At 48.1% G+C, this 26,007-nt stretch overlaps 2 protein-coding genes and 1 long non-coding RNA gene across 4 annotated transcripts in view; 1 reads left to right on the plus strand and 2 right to left on the minus strand.

The window, feature by feature from the left end:
- Positions 1 to 363: 363 nt before the first annotated feature.
- THOC3 (THO complex subunit 3) lies at positions 364 to 10,390 on the minus strand. The gene is made up of 6 exons (XM_037057807.1): positions 10,009 to 10,390; positions 9,171 to 9,327; positions 7,305 to 7,509; positions 5,009 to 5,170; positions 4,606 to 4,706; positions 364 to 946 (listed from the first exon to the last, which is right to left on the minus strand). Exons 1-6 carry the CDS (start codon positions 10,273 to 10,275, stop codon positions 783 to 785), a joined length of 1,056 nt encoding a protein of 351 aa, XP_036913702.1. The 5' UTR covers positions 10,276 to 10,390; the 3' UTR covers positions 364 to 782.
- A 2,295-nt stretch (positions 10,391 to 12,685) lies between these two features.
- On the minus strand, positions 12,686 to 16,177 carry LOC118994974 (uncharacterized). Of its 2 annotated transcripts, none has more exons than XR_005068174.1 (3): positions 16,030 to 16,177; positions 14,021 to 14,169; positions 12,686 to 13,370 (listed from the first exon to the last, which is right to left on the minus strand). It is a non-coding gene; the product is annotated as an uncharacterized LOC118994974 (long non-coding RNA). The 2 variants fall into 2 exon arrangements; XR_005068173.1 differs by having other exon boundaries at positions 14,021 to 14,174.
- A 100-nt stretch (positions 16,178 to 16,277) lies between these two features.
- The window catches only part of SIMC1 (SUMO interacting motifs containing 1), a 31,837-nt gene continuing 22,107 nt past the window's right edge, over positions 16,278 to 26,007 (plus strand). Inside the window, 2 exon segments of the mRNA XM_037057808.1 lie at positions 16,278 to 16,516; positions 23,434 to 25,134. Of these exon segments, the coding sequence (XP_036913703.1) occupies positions 16,388 to 16,516; positions 23,434 to 25,134 (1,830 nt within the window). The 5' untranslated portion in view covers positions 16,278 to 16,387.

Consider the following 26,007-nt stretch of genomic DNA (forward strand, 5'->3'; position numbering starts at 1 on the left):
CACTCAACTAGCTTATTCTTTGCACGCTTCTGTTTTGATTTCCCAAGTCTTGACTTTCTAATGTATTTTCCTCACCCTGATTGTGTAGTTCCTGTTTCTAACTACTTTTCCCAGTGTTGGCCACAGATCTGAAGAACGAGGCCAGGCGCATGCGCACACACACACACACAACTGCCGACTGAAAGCACTGCTGCTGCCCGTCGCTGCATGACGCGTCCCTGCGCTTCTCGGGCTCTTGGGTTAGAAGATTAAATGACAGAATTACAACCTTTAAACTCTTCTTGGCATTTCTTTTAAATGCAAAATGGCAACATCTCCCTGTAATAACATAATACCAGAATTTTAAAAGTCCTAAAAGTCTTGTAGTGAAAAAGTCATTTTTATTATTCAGTTCTCAAAATTACATGTATTTCTTTCATTATTAAAAAAAGCCCATCCCCGAGTCACCCTCCTTCACCCGCCCTCCAAAGGAGGCATTGCCCAGGCAGAAGCAAGTCCAGCGCAGTCCGCCCTGCACCCAAAAGCAGGAAGACAGGAGACCGCCAGAGGCCAAGGTACGCTGGTATCACTGCCCACGCTGCACAGCCCTCACGCAAGGGGGAATGAAAAGGAACGGCTAACGTCACAAACAGGAAGGCAACCGGCATGGGCAGCCTGAAAACAAGACTTTTATAATTTATACCAATTTACGAACACTGTAAGTGCACACCAACTCCAGGAGAAAGGACCAGACTAACACACAAAGGCAGGCCGGGCGCTCTCCCTACGTCGGGTCCTCCCAATCAGGAATCGTTAGGAAGCCCAAACAGCTTCACAGTTCCTGCTTCCCGACTACTGTCATATTTGCCATCTTTGTCATCACAGGCAAATGCCAGCAGAGGCCTTTTGGGGTGCCAAGCCACGGTGAAGGTCGGGGACTCACATTGCACCTCCCATAGCTTGTCTCCTATAAAAATCAATATAGAGAAACCAATCAATACATTAATAACAAGAGACCACAGTCATTAAGTACTTAGCTATATTAATTCATTTAATCCACTTAACAGCCCCCGAGATGGATACAATCATTGCCCCACTTCACAGAGAAGACTGAGGTGCAGAGCAGTCACCAGCCAGTAGGTGGCAGAGCAGGATCTGAACGCAGCCGGGGTAACTTGAGGGCCTAAGCCCTGACCCCTAGTCTACACTCCCTGTGAACACAGTGAAGAGCACTCAATGTCTGGTGAGTACCCTTAGGAATCACGTGGACTAGACTATATTCCCATGAAGTATAGCAACAACCCAGCAAGACAAGTAGTGAGTCAAACCCATTTTATAAAGAAATGAGTGATTTAACAGGTAAGTCACCTCAAGGAAGCAACAGAGTCAGCATGTGAGGTCGGTCTGTTTCCAAAGGCACAGATCTACTAAACTTCGATGCCTCCTGATCAGAGGAATACAAGTCTTTTCCCCAAAATGCTATTCCTCCCACTTGTTGAAATTAAACATATTTTTCTAATGCTGTTATTCCTTCAATCCTACTTAACCGTTTTTCAACTTGAGGATTAAGATCAACGTAGGGTTAGCAACAGGGAAGTGGGAGGAGGAGAAGGGGGGAAGAATGTACAGAAAATAGCACAGACAGTACGTAGAAAATAGACAGGGGGGAGGGCAAGAATAGTAGGGGAAATATAGAATCTAAAGAACTTGAATACTCTGTTTCTCTTCAGGTCGTATAAATCTTTCGCCTTTTACTAAAGAACTTGAGACACGTGGTCATAAACTAAAGGGGGGGAATGGTGGGGGAGGGGGTGTGCAGGGTGGAGGGGAATGAAGGGGGGAATAGAACAACTGTAATGGTATAATCAATAAAATATATATATTTTTAAAAAGATCAATGTAGTAAAACATTTACAGTTTGGTATCAATTTAAAAATGCAGAATACCCTCTATTATATACTTCACACTAGCCAACCATGGTACGTGAATTATACTTCAATAAAGCTACTTCGTATATACTTATGTTTGTGTATGTGTGTGTGGGGAAAGAGAGGGAGGGCGGGGAAAGGAGAGAAATCCCATTTATGGGACGGTCACCACTCTTCATGGCACTAGGGGCTGGCAGCCTGTATCTCCAGGAGCAAAGTTCTGAGTGACAGAGACCTAACAATCGGTTCCGGAGGTGCTACCACTGGGCCTCTGACCCCGTGTTATCCGATATGAGATTAAGAAAGAAATGGATATAGTTCAAGAATATCACGGCAGACGCAAAGAAGTCTGAAATGAAACAGTGTGGCTTCATAAATTTAACATCTCCCCCATTTATTGGAAAGTGTAGTCTCTGAATGACAGATGAGGGGCTTGCTCAGACTGACGTGACTATTCCAGACCATCAAAGTTCCAACAGAATTGGGCGATGTGTATGCGTGTGTCTGCAGAGCTGAAAATTGAGTGGACGGCATGAAAATGAGGTTCTGTTTCACATGCTATCAGGAATAAAATTTAAATTCTTACTCTGTTACATTTAACCATTAAAAATATGTAGAATACGAAATTATATCTGATTCCAACAGACAAAACATAGACTGTGCAGGAGGAAAAGACCAGAGGAAATACACTAAACTGTCAGCAGTGAGTCCCTCTATATCATGCACCTACACCTGCCTGTTACTTTCTCCTTTATATCTGTTAGCATTTTTCAAATATTCTATACTTAGCCTGTAGTACTCTTAGTTTACAAACTAATCTGTAAAGACACGTTTTACTGCATCAGATTCACACAGGTCCAGGGTATAAAGCCGCTCATACAATGAACGCTTCCGTGATAGAAATGTTGCACGTCTGCATGGTCCAATACAGCCCCCACGGGCCACACGGCGCTTCCAAGGCCCTGAAAGGTGCTTAGAGTGGCTGAGAAACTGAATTAATTTTGTTTAACTGGTTGCAGTAATAAGTGATCATTTAAATTTATTCTTTTTCCCTATTCAAGTCTTCTCCTAATCTTACAAATCTGATCTAAGTTCTTCTAAATGTTTTCAACCAAGTGCAGTTTGGTTTCTTTACCTAAATGTTAACACCTCACATGCACGGCTGGCTACCTGCTTTGCCCAGTACTACACCTTGTGCACCTTCCACCTCGGCACACAGAGCTGCCTCTCTCTCTGGGCACACTGTGACAGGCATGCATCACGACTCACCTCATTAGTCCACCATAATGAAAAGTTAGACTGTGTCCCATTTACATATTAAAATGTTGTAAATAACATTAACTGTGCTTTACTGGGATAATCATCTTGCTTTTAAATTTTAAATTTTAGGTTATAAAGAACTTTTGTTTAAAGCCCAACATGTTAAAAGTATTTGTCTAAATAATACTGTGTGTCAACTACAACTAGAAAACAAATCTTAAGAAATAATCTCAACAAAGTATTTGTTAAACAATTTAGAAAAGGTAATACAGCCACATTTAATATGTTCCTGAAAGAGTACATGCGAATTAAATCATATTTTACATATTATTAGGTAAGGTGTGAGAAAAACATGTACACACACACACACACACACACACTAAGAGCAAACAGCAGTAATTTGTCCGTGAGCTGGCGCGGTCCCTCACCAAATGCGGGCACGACGGACTCAGCGTTCCCACTGCAACGGTCTGGGCAAAGGGAGGGTCACACGTGTAAAATGAAGCGCACGAAGGACACTCATCACAGCATTACTTGTGACAATGCAAAACTCAGAAGCCACTACCAGCACAGGGAATGAAATTTAATCCCACTCTAAGTGGAAGGAAGCTCAGCAGCCACTGCCAAAGGGAGCTGTGACGTTTTGCAGGCGAGGCAGGTGGCTCGCCTGCAGAATGCAGCATCACAGGTGAGTGCCCAGCATCACAGGAGCTGCGCGTCTGGTCGGCTGGACCACACCCCCATGCAATGTTAGCAATGGTGGCACTCTCTAAATCATAAAACTTCAAGTTTTCTTCTTTGAAGCTTTCTATAATTTGAATTCTTTTACTCGAATATCATGTATTTCCAAAAACACAGCGGTATTAAAAAAAATAAGACTGAGGTATTAACCAATGTCACCCCAATAAATTCAATAAAAAATAAAAATTAAAAATAAAACTGAAAAAATTCTTTTGTAAAATAATTAATTGCTCTATTTTTCTGTTTGCAAGTTCTGATTTGTTGTTTTTAAAGGAAATCACATCCACTTCGATAATTCCTTAAATTACATATATATAGTCACATGTAGGCAAAAGACAGAAATATACCAAAATGCTAAAAACAGGCAGTTAAATGGGAGGACCACAGATAACACTTCTTTCTTCTTCCCACTTCCTATATTTTAAATTTTTCATTATAATAATGAAAAAAAGTGAATAAAATACAAATAGGCACCTAAGTCCCTTTCCTTCAGACCTGCACCTGCCTTTCCTGACTCTCTGCTCCCTCAACACCTGACTAGAACAGTCACAACAAGCTTGTCGTAAGGAGACAAAGTCATTTACACTGAAGCTGAGGAAGAAATAACGTGCGGAGCTGAACACACACAGCAGAGACGTCCTGATGGCCAGAAGCGAGAGGCGGAAGACTCGCCCTAAGGTAGGGAGGCTTTGGTTACCTGTTTCCACCTCAGCAATGTCAATAAAGTGGTCCTCCGACGCTGAGGCCAGCATCTTCCCATCGTGGCTAAAACTGAGGGTCCTCACAGGCCAATCCAGCCTGTAACACAGAGCAGACAAAGGAGACAATGACCCAACAGCACGGGATACAGTCAAGTGCAGCACTGGGAATACAGTAGGCGATACTGCAATAACTATGTCGGGTGTCGGGGGCACTAGACTTAGCAGGGGCTCACTTTATAAGTTATATAAGGATCTAACTTCTATGCTATACCCCTGAAACTAATATAATATTGAATGTCAACTGCAAAAGAAAAATAAAAAAATTTTACATAACCTAATAAGAAGGCACAATTTCACCCAAGATGGAACAAACGCATCCAACGAGGAGGAGAAGCCGACCTGGAAAAGCACCGAACACACACCAGCTCATCCACATCCCAGAGGCTGACCAGCGCATCTGCACTTCCCGTGGCGAAGTACTTCCCCGTGGGGTCGAACTTGATGCAGATGCAGTTAGAAGGGTGCGCGTTGATGGACTGCACTGGCTTCAGCTCCGGGTAGCTGCGGAGTGAGACGGAGAGCGATCAGACTGTGCGAAGAGGACTGCGGGGCTAAAGCGGCCAGAGGGGACACTGAAGGGGAAAACCAAGAACGGCGGCACAGACACCGAAGACTGTAGTTCAAGCGAGCGTTCCTGAGACACCGATTCCAAACAGCAGGCTGCAACAGCTCACCGACACCTCAGAAGACAAACCTGGACGTGACAGAGCCGTGAAATTGCTGAACTTTTTAATTATCATTCAACCTTTTTAGCAGTAACATTTTATGCCAAAAGAAATATTGTGTAATAACATGTTTAAGATACAAAAAGCAAGAAAACATAAATCAAGAATTTTGATAACTACCAAAACTGACTGTCCATTATAAAGAGTTCAAAGAATAAGCACAATATAATAAAGCATCTACAAGTTTTAGAAGTACAGGTTATAATAAGTATGAGCTCAGGGAATCTTGTTCCCATGAGCAAACCAGCCCTGAGGAAACTAAATGAGACGGTGAGCTTGGACGACCAAAATGACTAGACACTAGCTTGTCATCTTTGAAGGTGATAGGGAACTCATTCATCCCCAATGACACAGGGAGAGAAGTGAACATTGACCCTGCCTTTCCTAAATGAGCTATATTCCCGAGTCACCAAACAGCCCATGAGGGGACGTGTCTCATATTCCATCAAATAAGTAAGTAAACACGAAAGCAGCAAAATCCAGGCTGGGAGAAGCTCCACCAGGGTTCTGGTCTGGTTAACAGTCTGCTTTTCTAACAGGTAAGTTATAAGCAAAATGAAGGACTGGAAGGGGCCCCCCTAGTTTAACAGACTTAGGAAAATTCTCAAAACGTCTTAAGTGGGCAAAAACTAGACTATCTAGGGATGCACATTTGGAAGCTAACACTATAAATAACTATAAAAATCAAGACAGTGTTTACTTTCGAGGGGAGTGAGTTATGATGAGGACAAAGCTTATGGACTGACTTCTGGGATGGCCAGCAAAGTCCTATTCCCTACACAGACTACACAGACATAACACATGTAAGTGTTCATTAAACTACATGTTTCTTTTCCATGGTTTCCACATCTATATCAAAAGAGGAGACATTTTCACCTTCTATAAAGAGGCTTTGAAACAAAATTGCAGAATCCCCACTGCTTACAGCATAAAATCAAGCTGCTAAGCATGGAATTCCATGCCTTTCGTAATCTAGTGCCAAACTGTAATTCAACTTGACCTTCCCATTTTCAGGCCCTCCGTTCTGACACCTGAAGTGCCACCACTCTAAGCAACGCTGACCTACCGACTACTCTCCAAATAAGTCCCGCTCGTTCACACCCGTTTTGTCAACCATACAGTTCCTTTTTTCTGATTCTTAAAATTCTACTCATCTTTCAGAAGTTGCCTCCTTCAACTTTCAATTCAAGTGTCTTCCTTGGGATTCCACAACAAGCTCCCAGACTGTCTAACGTAAAACCTATTTCACTCTGCCTTGCACTGCTCACCCAGGATGGCAGAAAGAACAGAACCAGAAAGACCTGAAGTTCAATTCCACAATTCCAGTCAGTCAGAGAGCAACCATTTACTGAAATCCTTACTGTGTGTGGCAAGCTCTGGGCTAGGCACTAGGGATTCAACAGCGAACAAATGAAACACACTCCCTACCCTCATGGAATTTAAGTCTAATGGAGGATATAGACGAGTAAACATGCCGCTACAACAGGAAATGAGAAACGCTTCTAAAAGGAAGTACATGAAATAAGCCTCTGACCTTGGGGCGAGGGTGGGAAGACGGCTTCCCTGGAGGGAATGTAATATTTAAGCTGAGACTCTGAGGCTACAGATCAGCCACAATTCCAGGTGCACCCAGTTCTGCTGCTGACCAGCCGGCCAGTGGGTCTGAAGCCCAGAGCCTTCTCTGTCCAATGGTAAACACACCATCAACCCTCCTCGGATTTCTGGGAGGACCCGGCAAAATTTCAGGTGCCTGCCTCAAAGGTGCTCAGCAGGGGTTAGGGTTCTTCATTACTACCCGTCCTGTAAGCTCCTCCAGGACAGACCAGACACACCTAACTGAACTCTGTAACCACCAGCGTACCCAGCCGTTAAAGACAAGACAGTTCCCTGAGCTAGAACCCCTTCCTCACCTGAGGATGTTGATACAACCATTGCCATTGGTCAGGAAGAACATGTTATTGTCATTGTTCCAGGAGATTTCGTTGACCTCAAACTTGAACTGCTCCTCCGCCTTGGAACGGTGTGTCTTGGCATCAATAAAGGTCACCACATCGTCCTTGTTGCCCACAGCAATGGTCTGCCCATCGGGACTCCAGCAGATGTTAATGTTCTCCCCTGGAAAACCAGGCATACTCAGTAAGAGAAAACTGTTTGCCCAGAATCCTGGGGACGTTTATTTGGTTATCCTAGAATGCAGGCCAGCATTATCTCCAGAGCTCATTCATCAAGGTCACAGTCAATGGAAGGCACCTAGCACCTAAGTATCAGCAGCTATGCAAGTCAGGCACACCCGCCTACACATTTCCCCATTTGACCCACACAATATGCTATTTATTAGCAATTCATGGTCCTCATTTTACAGATGAAAAAAATGGAAGAGGGATGAGCCAAACCATCAAAGCTTGAAGTAACAGAGCCGCTCCATTTAGCTCCACAGCCCTGCACTGTCTTACTCCAGCATCTCCCAAACCCCTTTCGCCTGCAGGCCACTTTCACGATTTCTGTCCTATCCATGTAACAGCTACACCTCTCTCTATTGAAGAGTTTTCCAAAAATTGACTCAAACTTTTTAAAAATATTTTATTTATTTATCTTTAGAGGGGGAGGGAAGGAGAGAAATATCAATGTATGGTTGCCTCTCATGAGTCCCCTGCTGGGAACTGGCCTGCAACCCAGACATGTGCCCTAGACTGGGAATCGAACCGCGATCGTGTGGTTCGCAGGCCCGCACTCAATCAACTGAGCTACACCAGCCAGGGCTCAAACTTTTTTTTACACTAATAAACTTAAGAGATAAATTCAATAAGCTGGTTCTTTTTTCTAACAGACATCCAATTTTTAATGTTCATCCACACACCCATAAATCGCTTATGCATCACCAGTTGTATACCTGGGGAAACCGCTGCATCATCCCACTTACAGGTATGAGCCTTTTCTTAGTGCATTTTTTTCCATTACCATTTATCCCCCTTATAAGACCTTCTACCTCCACCCATCCTCCTACCCCCAACAGGTAGAAGCCCTATCAACAAAGTCTGGTGGTCCACACTGAGCACATCAATTAAAAATTTCATCAACTCCACCAATTCTAAGATTCACATTTTTCCCCATTTTATTTTCTATGATGCATCTTAAAAGGCATCTTAAAATTTTTAGTGCACATGGTTATCTGGAAGCTTTATTTCCTTTCCCAATAGAACTTAAAATATCAGTGCATCTTATAATCAGTGACATCTTAATCACTAAAACATGGTAAGTTACCTTTATAGGACACTACCTAGTGAAGAAGAGTCTACAAATGCTCTCCACAACTTCCGGGGCATTTGCTCCCTGACCACCGAGACCACCCAGGCTTCAGCCACTGTAGCCCATCAGCGGCTTCCCAAATTCTCCACGCCTGTGCGCTGCCGCTCCCTCCTAAAGCTCCCCTGCCCTCCCACTGCACCCTGACCCCTAACTTCCTACGGCTATTCCGAGAGTCCGCTCAAATTCTGCGAGGCCTTCCCTGTCTTCCCCCACGCAGACCTCAGCATTTCCATTCCAGGCACCTACCTTATAGACATCTCCACTGTAAGATGACCCATGTCGTATTTTGTTAGGTTTTTTTTGTTTTGTTTTGCTTTTTAATGCACATGGCTCCCTCCCTGCACTGAACTGTGATGTCCTCGGAGTTCAGGATGCCCCCCCAACTAACACCAGGCACAGAGAAGATTCTTGGAAAATGCTTGTTGAATGAATATCAGCAGCTTATCTGCCTATTGCCTCTCAGAAGTCACCTTTGGTGTTCACAGTAGCGATGCATTTGGTCGTCCTCACGTCCCAGATGCGAATGGTTTTGTCCCCAGATGCGGTGACAAAGAGGTCAGGATTACTTGGATGCCAACAAAGCTGGTCCACGCTGTCACCATGTCCACGGTAATTGTTTTCTTTGACCTGAGAGAACGAGATCAGGATGGAACTTCCCACAGGTGTAACTGGCCTCACGTGTAACTCCTCAATCAGAGCACCTGTGACCCACGAAAAATTAGAAAAGTACAGAGCCCCGTTCTTCCAAGCTTCTTGCCCAAAACTCTCTCCAAATCCCTCCTTCCTCCCTCCCCAATCACCATGAACCACCCCGAGGCTGGACTCCACATCAGTGCTGTTACTCATTTGTAGGTCCTGGCCTGGCCTGCCTTCCTCCTTTCTGCTTTTCCACCCAAGTTCCCAATGCGCCTCTCCATTCCCACAGGAAGCCCTATCACAGCCACAGGGGCCCTCCCCACCAGACGCGACCCACAACAAGAGCCCCAGCCCCCCTCACCCCACAAATCCTTGCTATCACTCTCCCACCCCCCCTCCTCCCCGCCTGTCCGCACCCTCTCCCCTCCGCTCCAGCCTAGCTACACCCCTCTTTACTACTACACTTCCCACACTCCCCTCCCGGGCCCTCCCCACGCCAGTGCGTTCCCCTGACACCTCCACACTCCTCGTTCTCACACCACACACCCCGCTCATCCACGCCCCCTCCTAATCCCACTCCTCTCCGCCCCCCTCCCCGCCATTTTCGCCCCACCACCACACCTGCTACCCACAGCCCTTCTCCCTGGCCTGGGCCGGGCCCCGGCAGCTCACCAACCGGTCCTTCTCCAGCAAGAAGACGCTAGCCGTCTTGTCGAAGGACCCAGAGGCCAGACGACGCCCGTCGCAGCTCCAGGCCACCGAGTGCACCTTGGCGCTGTGCGCCGGGAACTCTCGCGTCTTGCTGTGGCCCCGGAACAGCTCCTGCATGCCGAGCACATAGCGCGTCGGGCCGCTGCTCACTGAGCACCAGTGGGCCATGGAGCCGGGACCGCTCTGGCCGAGCGCCGAGGGCCCCAGGGCCGCCGCGGGGGCCGCCATGCCGAGCTCCCGCACACCCGCACGGACACCGCAGCCCCAACTCAGTCAATCCTGCCGCCGACGCTGACGCCGACGCTCCGGTCCAGTCAGTCCTGCCGCCGCCGCCGCACGCGTGCGCGCAGAAGAACGACGTCTCTCCCGCGCAGCCGCACCGCGGCCCACCGGAAACTGGACTACAAATCCCACCGTGCAGCGCGCACCATCTTTTTGCCTTTCACAGTAATGAATCTGTTTTAAATGTGTTGCAGAGTTAATGATCCTGAGGTCTTTAGGGTTTCTATCACCCCCTTACCTACTGCTTGGTAGATATATTTGTGTTAATCAAAAACGGAAATCAACGTTATTCTTCTAAACCTCAGTTCCCTCTCAGTAAAATACCTTTTTATGGGGTTGCTGTGCATCCCTTAGCCCCCTACCTTAGAGCAGAATGCCTTGACTCATTTTCCCGTATGTTCTTTTTCTGTATCTGTAAACGGAAATGTTGGAACCCACTACACTTTTCACAGGGACTGGTACAGAATAAACAACCAAGAAATGCTCACAGCAACAATCGTGGCAGTTTTGTGGTGGTTTATTTCAAAGCCTTAGTTGACGTGTGTGTGTTGTGTGTGTGTGTGTGTGTGTTTCTTCAGACCTGATATAGTGGCCTTACTGAACAGCTAAAACCACCAGTTTCAATACAAATCAGAATAGTTGCCTACTGGGGAAATTAGGGTTAGGATTGAGTCATGGGGTATGATACATATATATACTGTATATAGTAATTTTGTATGTTTTGAAGGATTCACAGGAAACTCTATTTATTTAGATATTTAGCCTTGGGAAGAGTTAAGAAAGGGAGGGTGGCTTTCAACGTTCACTTTTTGTTTTGTAACTTTTTGTAGTACAAATTTTCTAATCTCATAGATATGCTTCTTTTTGTTTACAGACTGTTCAATGTAAGATATCAGGGATGGGGGAACGTGATATACTCTTTTGCTTGCTTCTTTGTGATTTTCTATAAAAGAAGAGCAAATGTCATAGTATTTTAAGAATATATTACGAACCAATAAAATGGACAATGTAGATCATGTAAATCTTTTTTTAATGTTTTATTTATTTATCTTTAGAGGGGAAGGGAAGGAGAGAGGGAAAGAAATATCAATGTATGGTGGCCTCTCATGCGTCCCCTGCTGGGAACTGGCCTGCAACACAGGCATGTGCCCTGACTGGGAATCGAACCGCGATACTCTCGTTCGCAGGCCCGCGCTCAATCCACTGAGCTACACCAGCCCGGGCTTAGATCACGTAAGTCTTTAGTCACTGACACAGAAAACTATAGTCATATTTCTTAATTTAAGAAAGCTAATTGTCATTCAATGTGTATTGTATGATCCCACTTACATATAATTATCTACACATTTGTACCCATGAGTATTGATCATTCAGAAATGTCTGGAAAGATGTTATCAAAGTGTGATGTGGTTATACATTCTGCATTGTAACCATTCTGAAACACTTCAGTTTTTCTCAAAATGAGCATGCGTCATCTTTGAATATCAAGGATAAAGCAAAATCTTTACAAAGTCTTTGACCTCTACTTGACATCTCAGCAAACTGGAAGCTGGGAAGGAACAGGGGAAAGGATGAGAAAATGATTTAAATAAAACTATGTACAGTGAGAGGCTCCCTACTAAAGCAGTCCAGAAAAGTGACCTGAAACTGGGGAACGACGCCTGGAATCTAGCGGGGGTGGGGGATGGAGTGTTCCCTAGTGCAGGGAGAAACCTGAGCTGGCTAGCTTTAGCATAAACAATAGCAGATCTGCAGGCACCAACCCTGCCAGATAATGAGAAAGAGAAAATGAAAGAAAAAAAAACGTTTTAAAGATGTATACTCACCCAGAAAAATCCCTATTAATCAGGTCAGAAGCCTATTACCTAGAACATTTTTACTGGGAATGGTGGTTTCAAATCTCTATATTAAACAAACTTACTCTTTGGATAAAACAAAAAATATGTCATTCTGCCCTGGCTCAGTGGACTGAGTTCACGAACCACTCCCAGGCCCACCTGCGAACCAAAGGGTTGCAAGATTGATTCCCAGTCAAGGAACATGCCTGGGTTGTGGGCCAGGCCCCCCAATAGGGGGCGCGCAAGAGGCAACCACAGACAGATGTTTCCCTCTCTTTCTTCCTCCCTTCCCCTCTCTCTAAAAATAAATAAATAAATAAAATCTTTAAAAATTTTTTAAATGTCATTTTAATAAGTACATATGGATACAGGTAAATATACACAGAAACTCTAGAGGAATTAACATGGAAGCACTGAGGAGGGGGAATTAGAATCAGGATGAATCAGGATAGAATCAGGAAGTGGTCAAAAGGGGCTTTGACATGGTCTATGATGTTTTAATTTGTTAATAAAAAGAAAACAGTCACATATTTTTCTTGCGGTAAAATACACATCAACCGGCCACTATAGCCATTTATGTGTACAATTTCAGTGGCTTTAGAACAGTGACACGTTGTACAATCAGCACCACTAACCATTTCTAGAGCTTTTTATCATCCCAGACAGGAATTCCATCCATTAAATAACTCCCTATTCTCCATTCCTCTGATCCCTGATAACCTCCATTCTATTTTCAGTCTCTATGAATTTGCCTGTTGAAGGCACCTCCTGTTAGTATTGCGCAATCAGCATTGTTACTAGAATCATGCAATATTCGTCCTCTCTTGACTGGCTTATTTCTTTTAGGACAATGTCCTCAAGTTTCGCCCATGTGGTGGCATACGTCACAACTTCCCTCCTGATCTTCAGGCTGAGTAGGACTCCATGGTGGAAGGTAGGCCATGTTCTACTTATCTCTTTTCGTCTTTCAGCTACGATCGATAATGTGGTTCTAAAGATTGATGGACAAGTATATTTGCATCCTTGCTTTCTGTGCTTTGGCACAAACACGTAGGAGGAGAACTGCTGGGCCATATGGCAACTCCATGTCTAACTTCTTGAGGAACTGCCAGAATGTTCTCCACAGCAGCTGTACCATGTTACATTCCCACCAGCAAGGCATGAGCGTTCCAATTTTTCCGCGTCATCACCAGCACTTGTTTCCTGTTTTTCAAAAATAATAGCCATCCCGATGGGTGCAAAATGGCAGCTCACCGCAGTTTGGACTCACACTGTCACATATCATTTTTTCGCGTATACATTTTCAATTAAAAGTTACTTGTAAAAAGTAAGGGATTAGGGTTTGCTTTCTTCACTCACAGACTAAGGGGACCTCCTTCTCTGCAAAGCTCTGCGAGGACAGAAGCCATGGCCGTCCTGCTCACTGCTACATCCTCAGCCCCTATACGTATCGGGAGCAGATGTATAGCATGGTGACTGCAGCTAATAATCGTACTGCATACTAGAAAATTCCTATGAGCGAAGAGCTCGACCCTTCTCACCATGACAGCAATTCAAAAACTGTAACTCTGAGAGTCAAAAGGACATTTAACTAACCTTATTGTGGTGGACAGTTCACAATCTACCTATACACATATCAAAATACCACATTGTACACCTTAAACTTACATAATGTGATATGTTCATTATGCCTCAGTAAATCTGGAAAAGATGAGGCATTACTCAGAAAAAAGAAAAGAAAAATGCACTCACCGATTTCTCAAAAACATACCATCATTCTGGACGTCTTGGGTAAACAGCCTATTTCAAGACATATCCAGTATGGCCAAAGAAACATAAGGGACATTACTTACAGTTTTAAGAAAGGCAACTTCAGGGTCAGCAGTCGTCCATCCGGGCTGCCAGATAAGGACAAGGTAGATTTCAAGTGTGCTCACATTTGCACAGCCAGGAATCCTGGTTTCCCTGAGTGTCGTCGGACAGGGTGGCTGGTGAGAAAGATCTGCGCTACAGTCAAAACATTTTACCACTAAAGTCAACCACTGTTTTAAAAAGTCAATTACTAGTAGTAATCACTTTATTGTAAATTCTACAACATAAGTAGATATTTGAATTTTTCCCAATTAGTTCATCTCTCCATGGATGGACATTTCTTACTATAGATGACAACCATCCGTGACCTCTGCCCAGCTAAAGAGAGTTTAAAGCGCAGCAAACTCTTCCTCTCTTCACTCCCCAAGCTGAGAACGTGCCTGAAAGTCACTGAACCATTCACCTGGACAAGCCCCTGATGCCCTTGGGGGTGAGGAAAGGAGAGAGAAGCTGGTGCTGAGAGAGGGGGACCAAGATGGGAGCCACCTGCACTGCCCCCCTCCTTGAACTGTGCATGGAAACCCCCCCTGTATGATCTGAGTCAGCTGGAGGTGGGGGTGAGGCGTAAAGCTTCTGCTGGTGCTCCCCAAAACCCCCTCCAGGCCACGACCCCCCCCAACAACAAATGCTTGCCCCTGATAGGAACTGGTGGGGATATCCAGGAGAAAGGGGTTGAGGCTGACCTCCCCTAGGTCAGGGGAGGCCCCAGAGAGTAATGACGTACCCAGTGCCAGTAAGAAAGAGGACATCTGTGCTCCTGACATGTGAGGAAGACTGCTACTACAGTAGCAACGACGGGCAGAAAGAGAACAGACAACTCTTCGTGGACAGTGTTGCAGAGAACATTCTTTCCCCCTCCTCCTCCTCATCCCTATCTGGGAGGAACAAGAGCCCAGGTGAGAGGAAGGGAATGACCTTATCGCCCCTCCACAAAGAGCTGTGGGGCCACACGTCCACCTGCACCAGCAGAAAGGGAAGAGCTACACATATGAAATTAAAGATCTAAAATGGGCAGCCCGAAGTCATACTCCCTGGTGGGAGACCCTAGTAGTTACCGAAAGGGACCAGATCACCTGATATCCTCCATGACTTCATCCAAACCACTGAGCCGCCCAGCCAGGGCCAGACCACTAGTTTTTGAGGGGTAGTCCCCTGATAGCAGTATAAACAGTGGCTGGGAACTTGTTAGAAATGCAAATTTGGGGGCCGCACCTCCCAGTCCTGAATTAGAAGCTGTACAGTGGAGACCCAGAAACCTGTGCTTTAACCAGCTCCCTCAGGAATTCAGAGGCTCGAGAACGTTTGAGAGAAAGCACCTGATAACAATCTTCTTAGGAACAGGTTCCCCTTCTAATAAACATATTTTCATTTGGATCTGTCAATATTATTTCACGGAGCTGCTGGAGCCTGAGAGGGAGGAATTGGTCAATTCCTCACATTTATTGTAACACAGATTCTCTCTCGATTGTAATGATCCTGCTTTCAAACCAACCACCTGCCACTTTTCCCACTACTGGGTATATCCTTTTTCATCTTCATAACCTTGTTCATTCATAACATCTCATTATTCAAAGCGTCTACTATCTTATGGCTTCTCTTTGTGTATTTCCATAGTTTCCTATCCTACTACCAACTGAACAAGCCTCTAAATCGCACAGTTTAAATCTATGAATGGCATGGATTGTTGGCGAAACTGCGAATCTGTTCAATTTAGGAGAGTCATTCATTTAACCTCGTTTATTGAAACAACTAGGGAAACGCCACCTTTGACCCAGTAATCACACTTCTAGAAATTTTTCTTACAGATGCACTTGCACACGTACACCAAGAAGTGGGGCCTCTCTCCACCCGACTCAGGCCCCGGTCTCAGCCGGACCCCCGGTCCCCCAAGGGACGGACCCGCCCGTGTCCATCAGTGAAGCCAGATTAGTCCCAGTCCTGTTCACACCGCCCTTCACTCTGGAGTCAGTCGGAAGCCGTGGTTTCTCACCCTCGCCTTCAACACCGGCCCAGACTGGCTGAAGCTAGATTTTCTCTTGCTTCTCTTCGGTAAGACCGGATGAGTGCCACCACCAAGTACAATGGTCACGGCCTTGACCTGGCGACTGCCTGCCAACAGCAGGCAGCCAGCAGCCTACCTTCCGGATGGCAGGGCCCAGAAGGGGGCGGGGTTCGCAGTGGGCTTCGGGGGCGGGAAGGGGCGGGGTTGGGGGGCGGGACTTGGGCGGGAAGGGGCGGGGCCTGCGGGGGATGGCCCGGTTAGTCGCCGCCGCGACCGCCGTCTCTCCAGCCGCGGGAACCGAAGTCGCCGTCGCTGCCGCGGCCTGGGTCACCGGCCGCCCGCAGCCATGGAGGACATCATCGTGATCTCGGACGACAGCGGCTCCGAGAGCTCTGAGGGGACCCGCCCGGGCCGAGCGCGGAGGCTGCGCCGGGGCCTGTCCCGGACCTCCGGCGCGCTGCCCCGCCGAACTGTGGTGAGTGAGCCGGCCGCCGTGGCCGCAGCGCCGCCTCCTCTCGGGCCGCGCCGCTCAGCGACCGTCGGCCCGGCCAGCCGTCCCCGGCGCCCCCGCCGCCCGCCCGGTGGCGCCCCGCGGCTGCAGCCCGTTCCCGCCTCGCCGCCTTTCCAGCCGCTCTGGCCTTGAGCGCAGCGGGCCCGTGCGGGGATGGCCTCCGGGCTCCGCGTTCAATCCCGAGCGGCGGGAGGCTGAAAAGGGGCGGTCGAGCACATGCGCGACGTCCCACGGCAAGCGGCTGTCTCGGGCCCGGCCGTGGGCTTGCCGGGAGCCTTGGCGGGGCGGGGGTGGGGGCTAGGGGTTCAGGGGGACGGGGAGTCCTCGGGGGGAGTCCTCGGGGGGAGTCCCCGACCTGGAGGTCGGCACGCGCCTCCAGGTGGGTGGGTGGTGGTGGGTGTAGATGTGTGCAGGTGGTGGGTGTAGATGTGTGCTGGAAAGTAACGGGAGCAGGAGCTGGGAGGGAAGGAGGGAGGGAGGGAGGGAGGGAAGCAGTAAGGGAACTGCGGGCCTGGGCAGATGGTGGCGGCGCTCCAGGGCCTGGCAGCCGAGCGAGGGGCCCGGTTTTGGAGTTGTGCGGGAGAGTGATTTGTATCGCTTAGCAAACGTTTGCCGAGCTCTGAAGGAACAGAGAGGGCAACATCTTGCATTCTTTCTTTTCCCCTGGGTACCCTTAGTCTCTGTCCTTCTCCCCGAGATGGTGACTAACACATCTATGGTCCCTGCCTTTCTAGAATCCTCCACACGCATTTATTGGACCCCTACTATGGGCCAGATGTTTTTTTGGGGGGAGGATACAAGGGAGAGCACGACATCCATGGTCCCTCTCATAGAAGGAGATACAACCAACAAGCGTCCACTGAGTACTCAAGGGGTAGGACGTGGACAGGCTTTCTCTCAGAAGAGTCTCAACATCATCAACATCATCAACATCATCAGACTTACAACACCTTCTCAGTCCCGCAAAGCCACACCCCAGAAATAAAAGGATGATCTCGCTCATCCTTTAACCAGCTGCATTGGTCTCTAACCTACCACCTTTCCTCATATGCAAATACTCCAAGGCAAATCTAGCCTCCGCCCCTGCAAACCCCTGCCCAGCCAGACTGATCCCTAAGCCTCCAAAGGAAGCCCCTTCCGAGTCCCAGGTATGATGGTCAACAGAGAATGAATGACAGGCAGAACCAATTGCAGACAGTGCTGTGTTGGCAAGGTTCAAGCACCAGGGGTTCTCAACAAATCTCCATAAAGAATTTAGATGAGTGTGTGGATAAGAGATTTGCAAGGTGGAAGTGATCCCACTAGGTAGCTGAATGGATGTACCTAGCACTGTAGCGCGTGTGGGACAAAATTGATCCCCGATAAACGTTTGTTGGGTGAAATGGTGGAAGGAATGGGGGAGAGCGCGCAGTTTAGTTGGATGTTTGGTAGGAGCGCACGCACGTTCACCAGTAGGAACAGGCGTGGAGGGGAGGCTGCATTCATTCTGGACCCACTGGATTTAAAGTGCTGGTGGGAAGTGTACATGGATGCGGCCCACCCAAGGAAGTTGATCTCCACACAACTGGCAGAAGGGAGAGGTTTGGTAATTATCCAAATAGAAAGCACCGAAGGCCTAAGAGTGAGATCATCAAGGAAATGATATGGAGAAAAAAAAAAGGTGGAAGGAAAAAATAAATACTGAGAATAACTCACAGCTGCCTCTTCTTTCCCTTCTCAGTCCCCCTTGAACTTGGTCTTCTCCACCCACTTCCGTTCATCTCGAGTGCTGTCTCTTTTCCTTCATCTCAGTCCAGCTTCCTCCTTCAAGCACACAGATGGCATCCTTATCCCCGTCTGCTGTGTCTCCTGTGGCCCTTCCCACATGTGCATGGACGCGCTCTCTAAATGCTCCCCATCCCATGGCCACCCAACTAGGCAGTTTGCTCTTGACCCTTTTGAGTTGAAGAAGAATGAAGGGCAAGTTCCAGAGAGCAAGCTATCTGTAGATACTTTACTACAGCTTTCTGGAAACACCAAGCTTTTCTCTGTTTATTTCTCTTGTCAATTAGATAAGGGAGCTGGGATAACCCCTACGAAAGATCAAAGGCATTGAGAGACTTGCAAGGTAATAACACCTCAAGCGGTCTGGGCTGGTGTGGCTCAGGGGATTGTGTGCCAACCTCAAAACCAAAGGGATGCAGGTTCGATTCCCAGTAGGGACACATGCCTGGGCTTCGGGCCAGGTCTCCAGTAGAAGGCACGTGAGAGGCAATGACACGCTGATGTTTCTCTCCCACTGTTCCTCCCTTCCCCTCTGTCTAAAAATAAATAAGTACAATCTTTAAAGCCTCAAGTGCCTTTGTCTAGCTTTCCTTTTTCCTGAAGGCCCTGAGGTCAGAGAGACCTCTATAAATCACAGCCTTGACATACCAGCTGTGCAAGCTTTGGCCAGTCCTGTCACCTCTCTCAGCTTTTGCTCCTGGGAACATTCCTGCCTGCCTTGCAGGACCGTTAGATTTGTAATGCGGCGATGCAAGGAAAACACCCAGCACAAACGAGAACTTTGGCTACACTCTGTATTGTTTCTCAGCCAGGCCTGACCTTCTCAAGCGTGGCAGGCAGTGAAATAAAAGAAACAACTTTTACATTTTTTTTCTCTTTTTTGTAATGCTGACTGCGGGGAAGCAACATGCTTGAAGTGAGGACATCAGACAGCTATCCCCGATACTGTAGCTAATATTCCCGAACTCCTGGTTCTTCACTTGGGCTTTCGTCTTCGCTCAGTTGATGAAGTGTGTTTGTGTTTTCAATAATCTTACTGCTTTTTCTTTTCCACACAGAACATGTACATATATAGTCAATTAATTTTGGTTGACCTACTATAAAAATGTTTTTGAAATGTATATAAAGAGGAAAATTAAAGTTGCCCTTAATCCCACTACCCAAAGGCAATGAGTGTCAACATTTCGATGTAGGCCTGTCCGAACTTTCATCTGAATGTTCATGCTCATACATACCCACGTGTCCCCCCAGACATGTTTTTGCAAGTGGAGCTTTGCTATAAATGTGTTTTCTAGCTTGGGTTTTTCTGTTAATGTGCTTCTCATCCTTTCCACACTAGTAAGTGCGAGTGTACTTCATTGTACAGATTTGCAATTGATAATCAGTCTATCATGCTGGTTGTTGTTAAACTTCTCTATTATAAACAACCCAGTGAGGAATTGCCTCAGAAATAACCTTTGTACCCTTATTCACTTGTTTGTTTAGGGTAAGATCCTCTTAGATATGCCATTGCTGAGTCATACAGTGTGCCCCCCTTTGAAGACTTTTGACATGTATTGCCAAACTTCCTACAGAAATTGTGCACCAACTATAGTCTCATCACACCCCTTTCTTTACTACTTCATGATCCCAGCCCTCAATATTGTCAGTTTCTTTTTTTCTTTTTAAATATTTTATTTATCTTTAGAGAGAGTGGAAGGGAGTGAGAATCAAAGGGAGAGAAACATTCATGTGTGGTTGCCTCTCACACATCCCCTACAGGGGACCTAGCCCACAACCACCAGGCATGTGCCCTGGCTGGGATTCGAACCTGTGATCCTTTAGTTCACAAGCCAGTGCTCAATCTACCGAGCCACACCAGCCAGGGCCTATTTCTCCAGTAGACATTTACTGAACACCAGGCTCTTACAGGTGCTGAGGACACAGCTGTGAAGTAGACCAAGTCCCTGCCCTCGTGGAGATTTCATTCTAGTCAGTGAACAGTTAACAAGCACGTACTTGTAATACCAGGTGATACACAGTGTTAGGAAGAAAACTAAGGCCCTCTCATTCTTTTCACCTTGGCTGCTCTGATAGCCAGATTGTGTCAGCTATCGCGTTTTAATTTGTTTCTTTGGTTGAGATCCATTTTTTCAGTAAATGCTTTCTGAGCATATACTTGGACTCTGGGGACCAGAGGTGAACAAGATAACGATGGGCCTGTGCTCTCATGGGGAAAGACAAGCATCCAAGACTCAGGGAGATTTGGCGGAGAGGAACTTGGGTGGGGTTGGAGACGCCGATTGTGTTTTCAGAGAACTCCTCTCTGAAGAGTTAATGTTTGATCCGTGACCACAGGGACAGAATAGGTTTGTTACGGGGTCTAGAGGAATGAGGGAGGAGCAAAGGGTGCAGCAAAAATAAAGTCCTAGAAGTGGGAAAGTTTACGGCTAACTGGAGGAATAGCAAGGCCCACAAGGATGGAATGTAGTGAGTGAAGGACAGAGTCAGAGAGGATGAGAAGAAGGTGGGCTAGGTTGCACAGGGCCTTGCAAACCGCATAAGGAATTTGGGTTTTATTTTGTGTATTAAGACATATTTGAAGGATTTTAAGCCGGGGAATGACATGGTCCGATTTACCTTTCTAAAAGGTGATTCTAGCCATTGTGAGACAGAAGAACTACAACAAAGGCGACTAACGAATCATCCAAATGGGGATTCCTTTGCAAATGACAGGGGTGCCAACTGGACAGGTGCTCGAGCAGCAGGCGAACACGGGAACTGTCCTGAACAAGCCAGAAACACAGTCAGCTCCCCCTAAGGGGACGACCGTGGAATCAGGGGCTCAGCCTGTGAGGTGTGTGCCGCAGGACAGGCACGACCGAAGCTTGGTCTACAGGGGTGCAGCAGGCTCGGAGACTGGGGGGATGTGGTGGAAGAAGATGTTTAGGAAGCACCGGTGAAGCTGACGGGTCCTGATGGCTTGATGTGGATAATGGGCGGGAGGGAGGAGTCAGGAGGGGGTGTCCTGCTTTGGGCCTGAGCGACCAGATGCCGCTCATTGACATGAGGAAGGCTTGGGGAGGAACCGAGTTGGAGGGCAGATTTCGAAGACTGCTGTTTCGGAGATGCTAAATGTGAGATGCCTGTGGGTTAGCCAGGTGGAGACGCCAGGCATGGTGCTTGCACTGAGTTGGGAGGCCAGAGGGGAAGTCCTCCTCAGTAGGGACACAGACTGGGTGTCATTAGCACATAGGTTGTAGTGACTTGGATGTGATCACCTGGGCTGAGAGGCTGCAAGGAGAAGAACATATCCAGGGTCTGGCCCAGGTGACGGCAAGGGGCAGCTAGTAGGGCCGCAGGTCGGACAGCGTACCCAGCAGGTCGGAGCGGTGGACGTCTTGGGCGTGTTTATTGGACATGGGTTTCTATATTGTGTGTGTGAATTGCCTGTTGTCCTATTGGGGTATTATTTTTCTTATTAGTATGTAAATATCGCTTATGTGTGAAACTCACCGTGGGTTGAACTGGGTCCTCCAAAAAAGATATGTTGCAGTCCTGACTCTCACTGCAGAAAGTGACCTTATTCAGAAGTCGGGGCATTGCAGATGTGATCAGTGAAGAGGAAGTCACAGGGAGTAGGGTGGGCCCTTAATCCAACATGACCAGTGCCCCTGTAACACAGCGTGAAGGGAGAGGAACAACGCCGTGTGGTGACAGAGGCAGTGGTGGGGTGGTGCGCTGCAAACAGGGTTGCTGGAGACTCCAGAAGCTGAAAGAAAGGCCTGGAACAGATTCTCCCCAAGAGAATTCTCCCCAAGAGCCTTTCAAGGGCATGGGCTTCACACACCTGCACTCTGGACTTCCAAACTTCCAGAACTACCGGAAGTGAGAGGACAAATTACCGGTGTTTTGAGCCAGCTGGTTTGTGGTAATTTGTACTAAAAAAATGAATGCGGCCCCCTGCATCACACACGTTACCTCTCCCTCCGACCACTGACTTCTTTTGGTTTTCTTTACAGGAGTTATAAAGTTTTAAGTGACATTTAGTTCTGTTGCTCTTTTTTGTTGTTTGACTTCTGTCTTTGTTGTCATGCTTAGAATGGCTCTCCTCACTCCTAAGGTTGTATAAATACTCTTTACATCTAATTAATTCGTTAATCTACCTGGAATGAGTTTCAAAAAGGGATAAAATGGTAATCCACTGTTTTTCTCCCCATATGGTGAGCTAATTATCCCAGCATCCTGTATTGAATTATTCGTCCTTTTGACCCAGTAGTTAGAAACATTACCTTTGTTAAATGGTACGGGTGAGTATTAAATATTACCTCTATGGCCGTGCAGCCTCTTGTTATTGAGTTCAGCCAGCAGCAGAGAACCACCCGGAGCAGTGATGGCTGCCTCTGAGGAAGGAGATACTTGGTTTACCAAGCAATCCCTATTCCAGGACGGGGCGCATGCCAGCTTCCCACTGACCACCGAGAATCCTGTACCTGCTTTGGTGCCGTTGACAGTGGTGACTGTCACATCTATTAAGAAACAGCATGGTAGCTGTGGTAGCCCAGCAACTGGTACACAACATGCCAGTGGCGAGGTACCCAAGCAGGTGAGAAGACGCCTGGAAGGGAGAGCAGTGTCATCCCGGGCTTCCAGGAGGTTGATTGCAGTCCTTCTGGCTGGCATCGTGGGGCCTTGTGAACTGCCTGGTCATTTCATAGCCCTTTGTTGTATTAGCCTCCATAGCTGGCTGTGAGCTAGCTACGTACTGATCAGAGTTGTATGCTCCTGGGCCCTAACAGGGAAAGAAGGAAAGAGACCTGTGTTGTATGTTTGTCTCTGCTACTTAGCTCCGTAATCCTTGGGTAAAAAGCCTAATGTCTCTAGACCTCAGTTTCCCCACTTGTGCAATGGGGCTAATAACACTTACCTGATAGAGTGGCTGTGAAACTCAGAGATACGTGACAGCTCTCAACATACTCTCAGCCCACACTAGATTCTCTTATTTTATCTTGCCTTGTTCTGTAGCTTCTGTTGTGGGTTATCCCGTGTATTTGCTCTTCCAAACGAAATGTAGGTCTCTCTTAGATAAAGCCAGGGCTCCCTCTGTGACCCTCTCTCTTCTCACAATCCCTCCCCAGGACTTCATCGACTTAACCAGAGAGAGCAGACCGAGGCCAAAGGATCGCGGTGGGATCTGCGTGATCGACTTGACCACAACTGAGGAAGAAACCAGACCTATCGCCACTTTAGACTTAACTCTGGAACCTGTTGCTCCTTCCCAGAAGGAGTCAACCAACCCTCAAACATGTGCCAGCCTCTCCAGCAAAGAGGCCAGGGAAGGGTGGGTAGTAGACAGAAGCTCGTGGCCCGGAGCACGGAGGACCCTTAACAGCGACCCTGTGGATGTGGACCTCTTGGAAGAAACCGCATTCGAAGACCCCCAGCCCCCTCCATCCGTCAGCGGGGACTCCGTTCATCTAGCAGAGCCGAACTGTAGCTCGACCACATTCAAAGGTGACCTCGGCCTCTTGGCCAGCCTGCAGCCATCTTCGGATGTCCACCCCATCTCCCCAGTGAGCAACAACGGCGGCGGCGGCGGCAGTCAGAGGGCGCCCTTGGCCTTCCCACCCCGAGATGCACTCTGCCCACAGCAGGCCGTGCAGTGCCCGCTGCGAGCCATGCCGTGCCCCCTGCGAGACTCGCCGTGCCCGCCGCGAGCTTCCTCATGCCCACCGCGAGCCTTGTCCTGCCCATCGCAAGCTGCGCAGTGCCAACCACAAGCTTTGCCTAACCTGCTTCGAGAAGTGCCCTGCCCTCAGAACGGGCCATGCCCACCTCAGGACTCACCATGCCATCCTCAACACCCACAAAGCCCACCTCAGGACTCACGCTGCCCACCTCAGGGCTCTCTGGGCCTACCCCAAGGTGTGCCCGGCCCACCTCCACACACATCACGTCCACCAGACGTGGCACACCTGCAAGGCATGCCGTGGTCACTGGGAGATGTACCACAGTCACCAGATGTGCCACAGTCATCAGGAGACATGTCACAGTTATTACGAGACATGCCACAGCCACCAGGTGATGCACTACAGTCGCCTAGAGGCATGCCACAGTCACCTACAGACAAGCTGCAGTCACCAAGAGACATGCCGCAGTCACCAGGAGGCATGCCGCAGTCACCAGGAGGCATGCCGCAGTCACCAGGAGACATGCCACAGTCACCAGGAGGCATGCCGCAGTCACCTACAGACAAGCCGCAGTCACCAAGAGTCATGCTGCAGTCACCAGGAGTCATGCTGCAGTCACCAGGAGGCATGCCGCAGTCGCCAAGAGACGCACCACAGACACTACCGAGAGATGTGCTACAGTCACCAGGAGACATGCCGCAGTCGCCAATGGGTGCACCACAGTCACCAAGAGGCGCGCTGCAGTTACCTGGCAAAATCTCACACTTAACCGATGTGCCACATTCACCTGGGGACATGCCACACTGGCCAGGAGACAGGCCTGACTCTCCCCCAGATGACGTACAGAACTGCGACACTCCCATGGACATCTCAGCTCCCTCCTCTCCGAGCTGCTCTCTCAGCCCTCAGTCTCCACAGTCTGAAGCCTCTTTATACAAAGTCCCTTGGCTCTCTGTCACAGAAGCTCCAGCCAGAAAGGAGATGGCCCTGTCAGGGCCTGCCAACCCCGGGCCCGCCCAGGTGCAGGTGCAGACAGGGCCCGGCGCGCTCTACAGCAGACCCTGCCTGCACAGACTCAAGTACTTCTTACGGCCGCCGGTGCACCACCTGTTCTTCCAGACACTGATACCGGATAAAGACGTGAGAGAGGTGAGCTGAGCGGTGTCCCCTTAGTGCTGAGGGGCCGGGAGTCCATGCGTGGGAGAATGAGCCCAGTATGAACTTGACATTTTTGTCTTTCCCTGGCTTGCGGAACCGTGCAGTGTACAGTCAGATCTGGGTTCAAATGTCGGCCCCACACTTAAAAACCAGTCCTGTAGCAGTTGACCTGTGTGAGCCTCAGCTTTCCCATCTGTAAAATGGGAACAAGAGCCTACCTCACAGCATCAATATGTGAGAGAACGTACGTAAAGTGCCTGGCACGTCTGCTCTCCCATTTCCAGGTCTATCCTTTCAGGGTGCCCTTCTTACAGCCTCCACGTCACAGAAATAATCACAACATTCCTGACCCTCGGTGCCTCCAAAATGATTAGTCTCTGACATTTAGGGAGGGAATTCAATCTTAAGATTTTAGTGGGAATCCTACTTCCGTGGTCCTCACTGAACCAAATGAGATGTGCAAGGAAAAAGACGGGAGGCTGTGTCCTCATTATCCGTAATCACGGGCGGGGCACAGTGTCGGGAAGGCTGGCCTGGAGTGGCCCGGGAAGTCACAGGTGCACTCTTGCTGGAGCCGGCAGCGATCCAGCTTAGCAGGTCAGGTGTCCACCGTGGTTTGGCCTTGGAGAGTGAACTGTGCTCTCTCGTTCTGATTGTTGTTATAGCTTCTAATAAGTTTGTCTTCTTCTGAGTGACTCTTCCAACCCCTCGCCTGGTCTCTTTTCCCGTGGGTTTGTGACACAAGAGAGCTTGTTTGTTACCAAGAGAGCTTGGGGACGTGAAAGAGTTGATGTTTCTGTGGTCCGAGTTGGGTGTTTTCTGGTGCTGCGTAACCAGAGAAGCCTTCGGGACTGCAGGCAGGGC

The sequence above is a fragment of the Sturnira hondurensis genome, unplaced genomic scaffold (genome assembly GCF_014824575.4).
Source record: "Sturnira hondurensis isolate 20B ecotype Veracruz unplaced genomic scaffold, ASM1482457v3 Scaffold0009733, whole genome shotgun sequence".
NCBI classification, from domain to species: Eukaryota; Metazoa; Chordata; class Mammalia; order Chiroptera; family Phyllostomidae; genus Sturnira; species Sturnira hondurensis.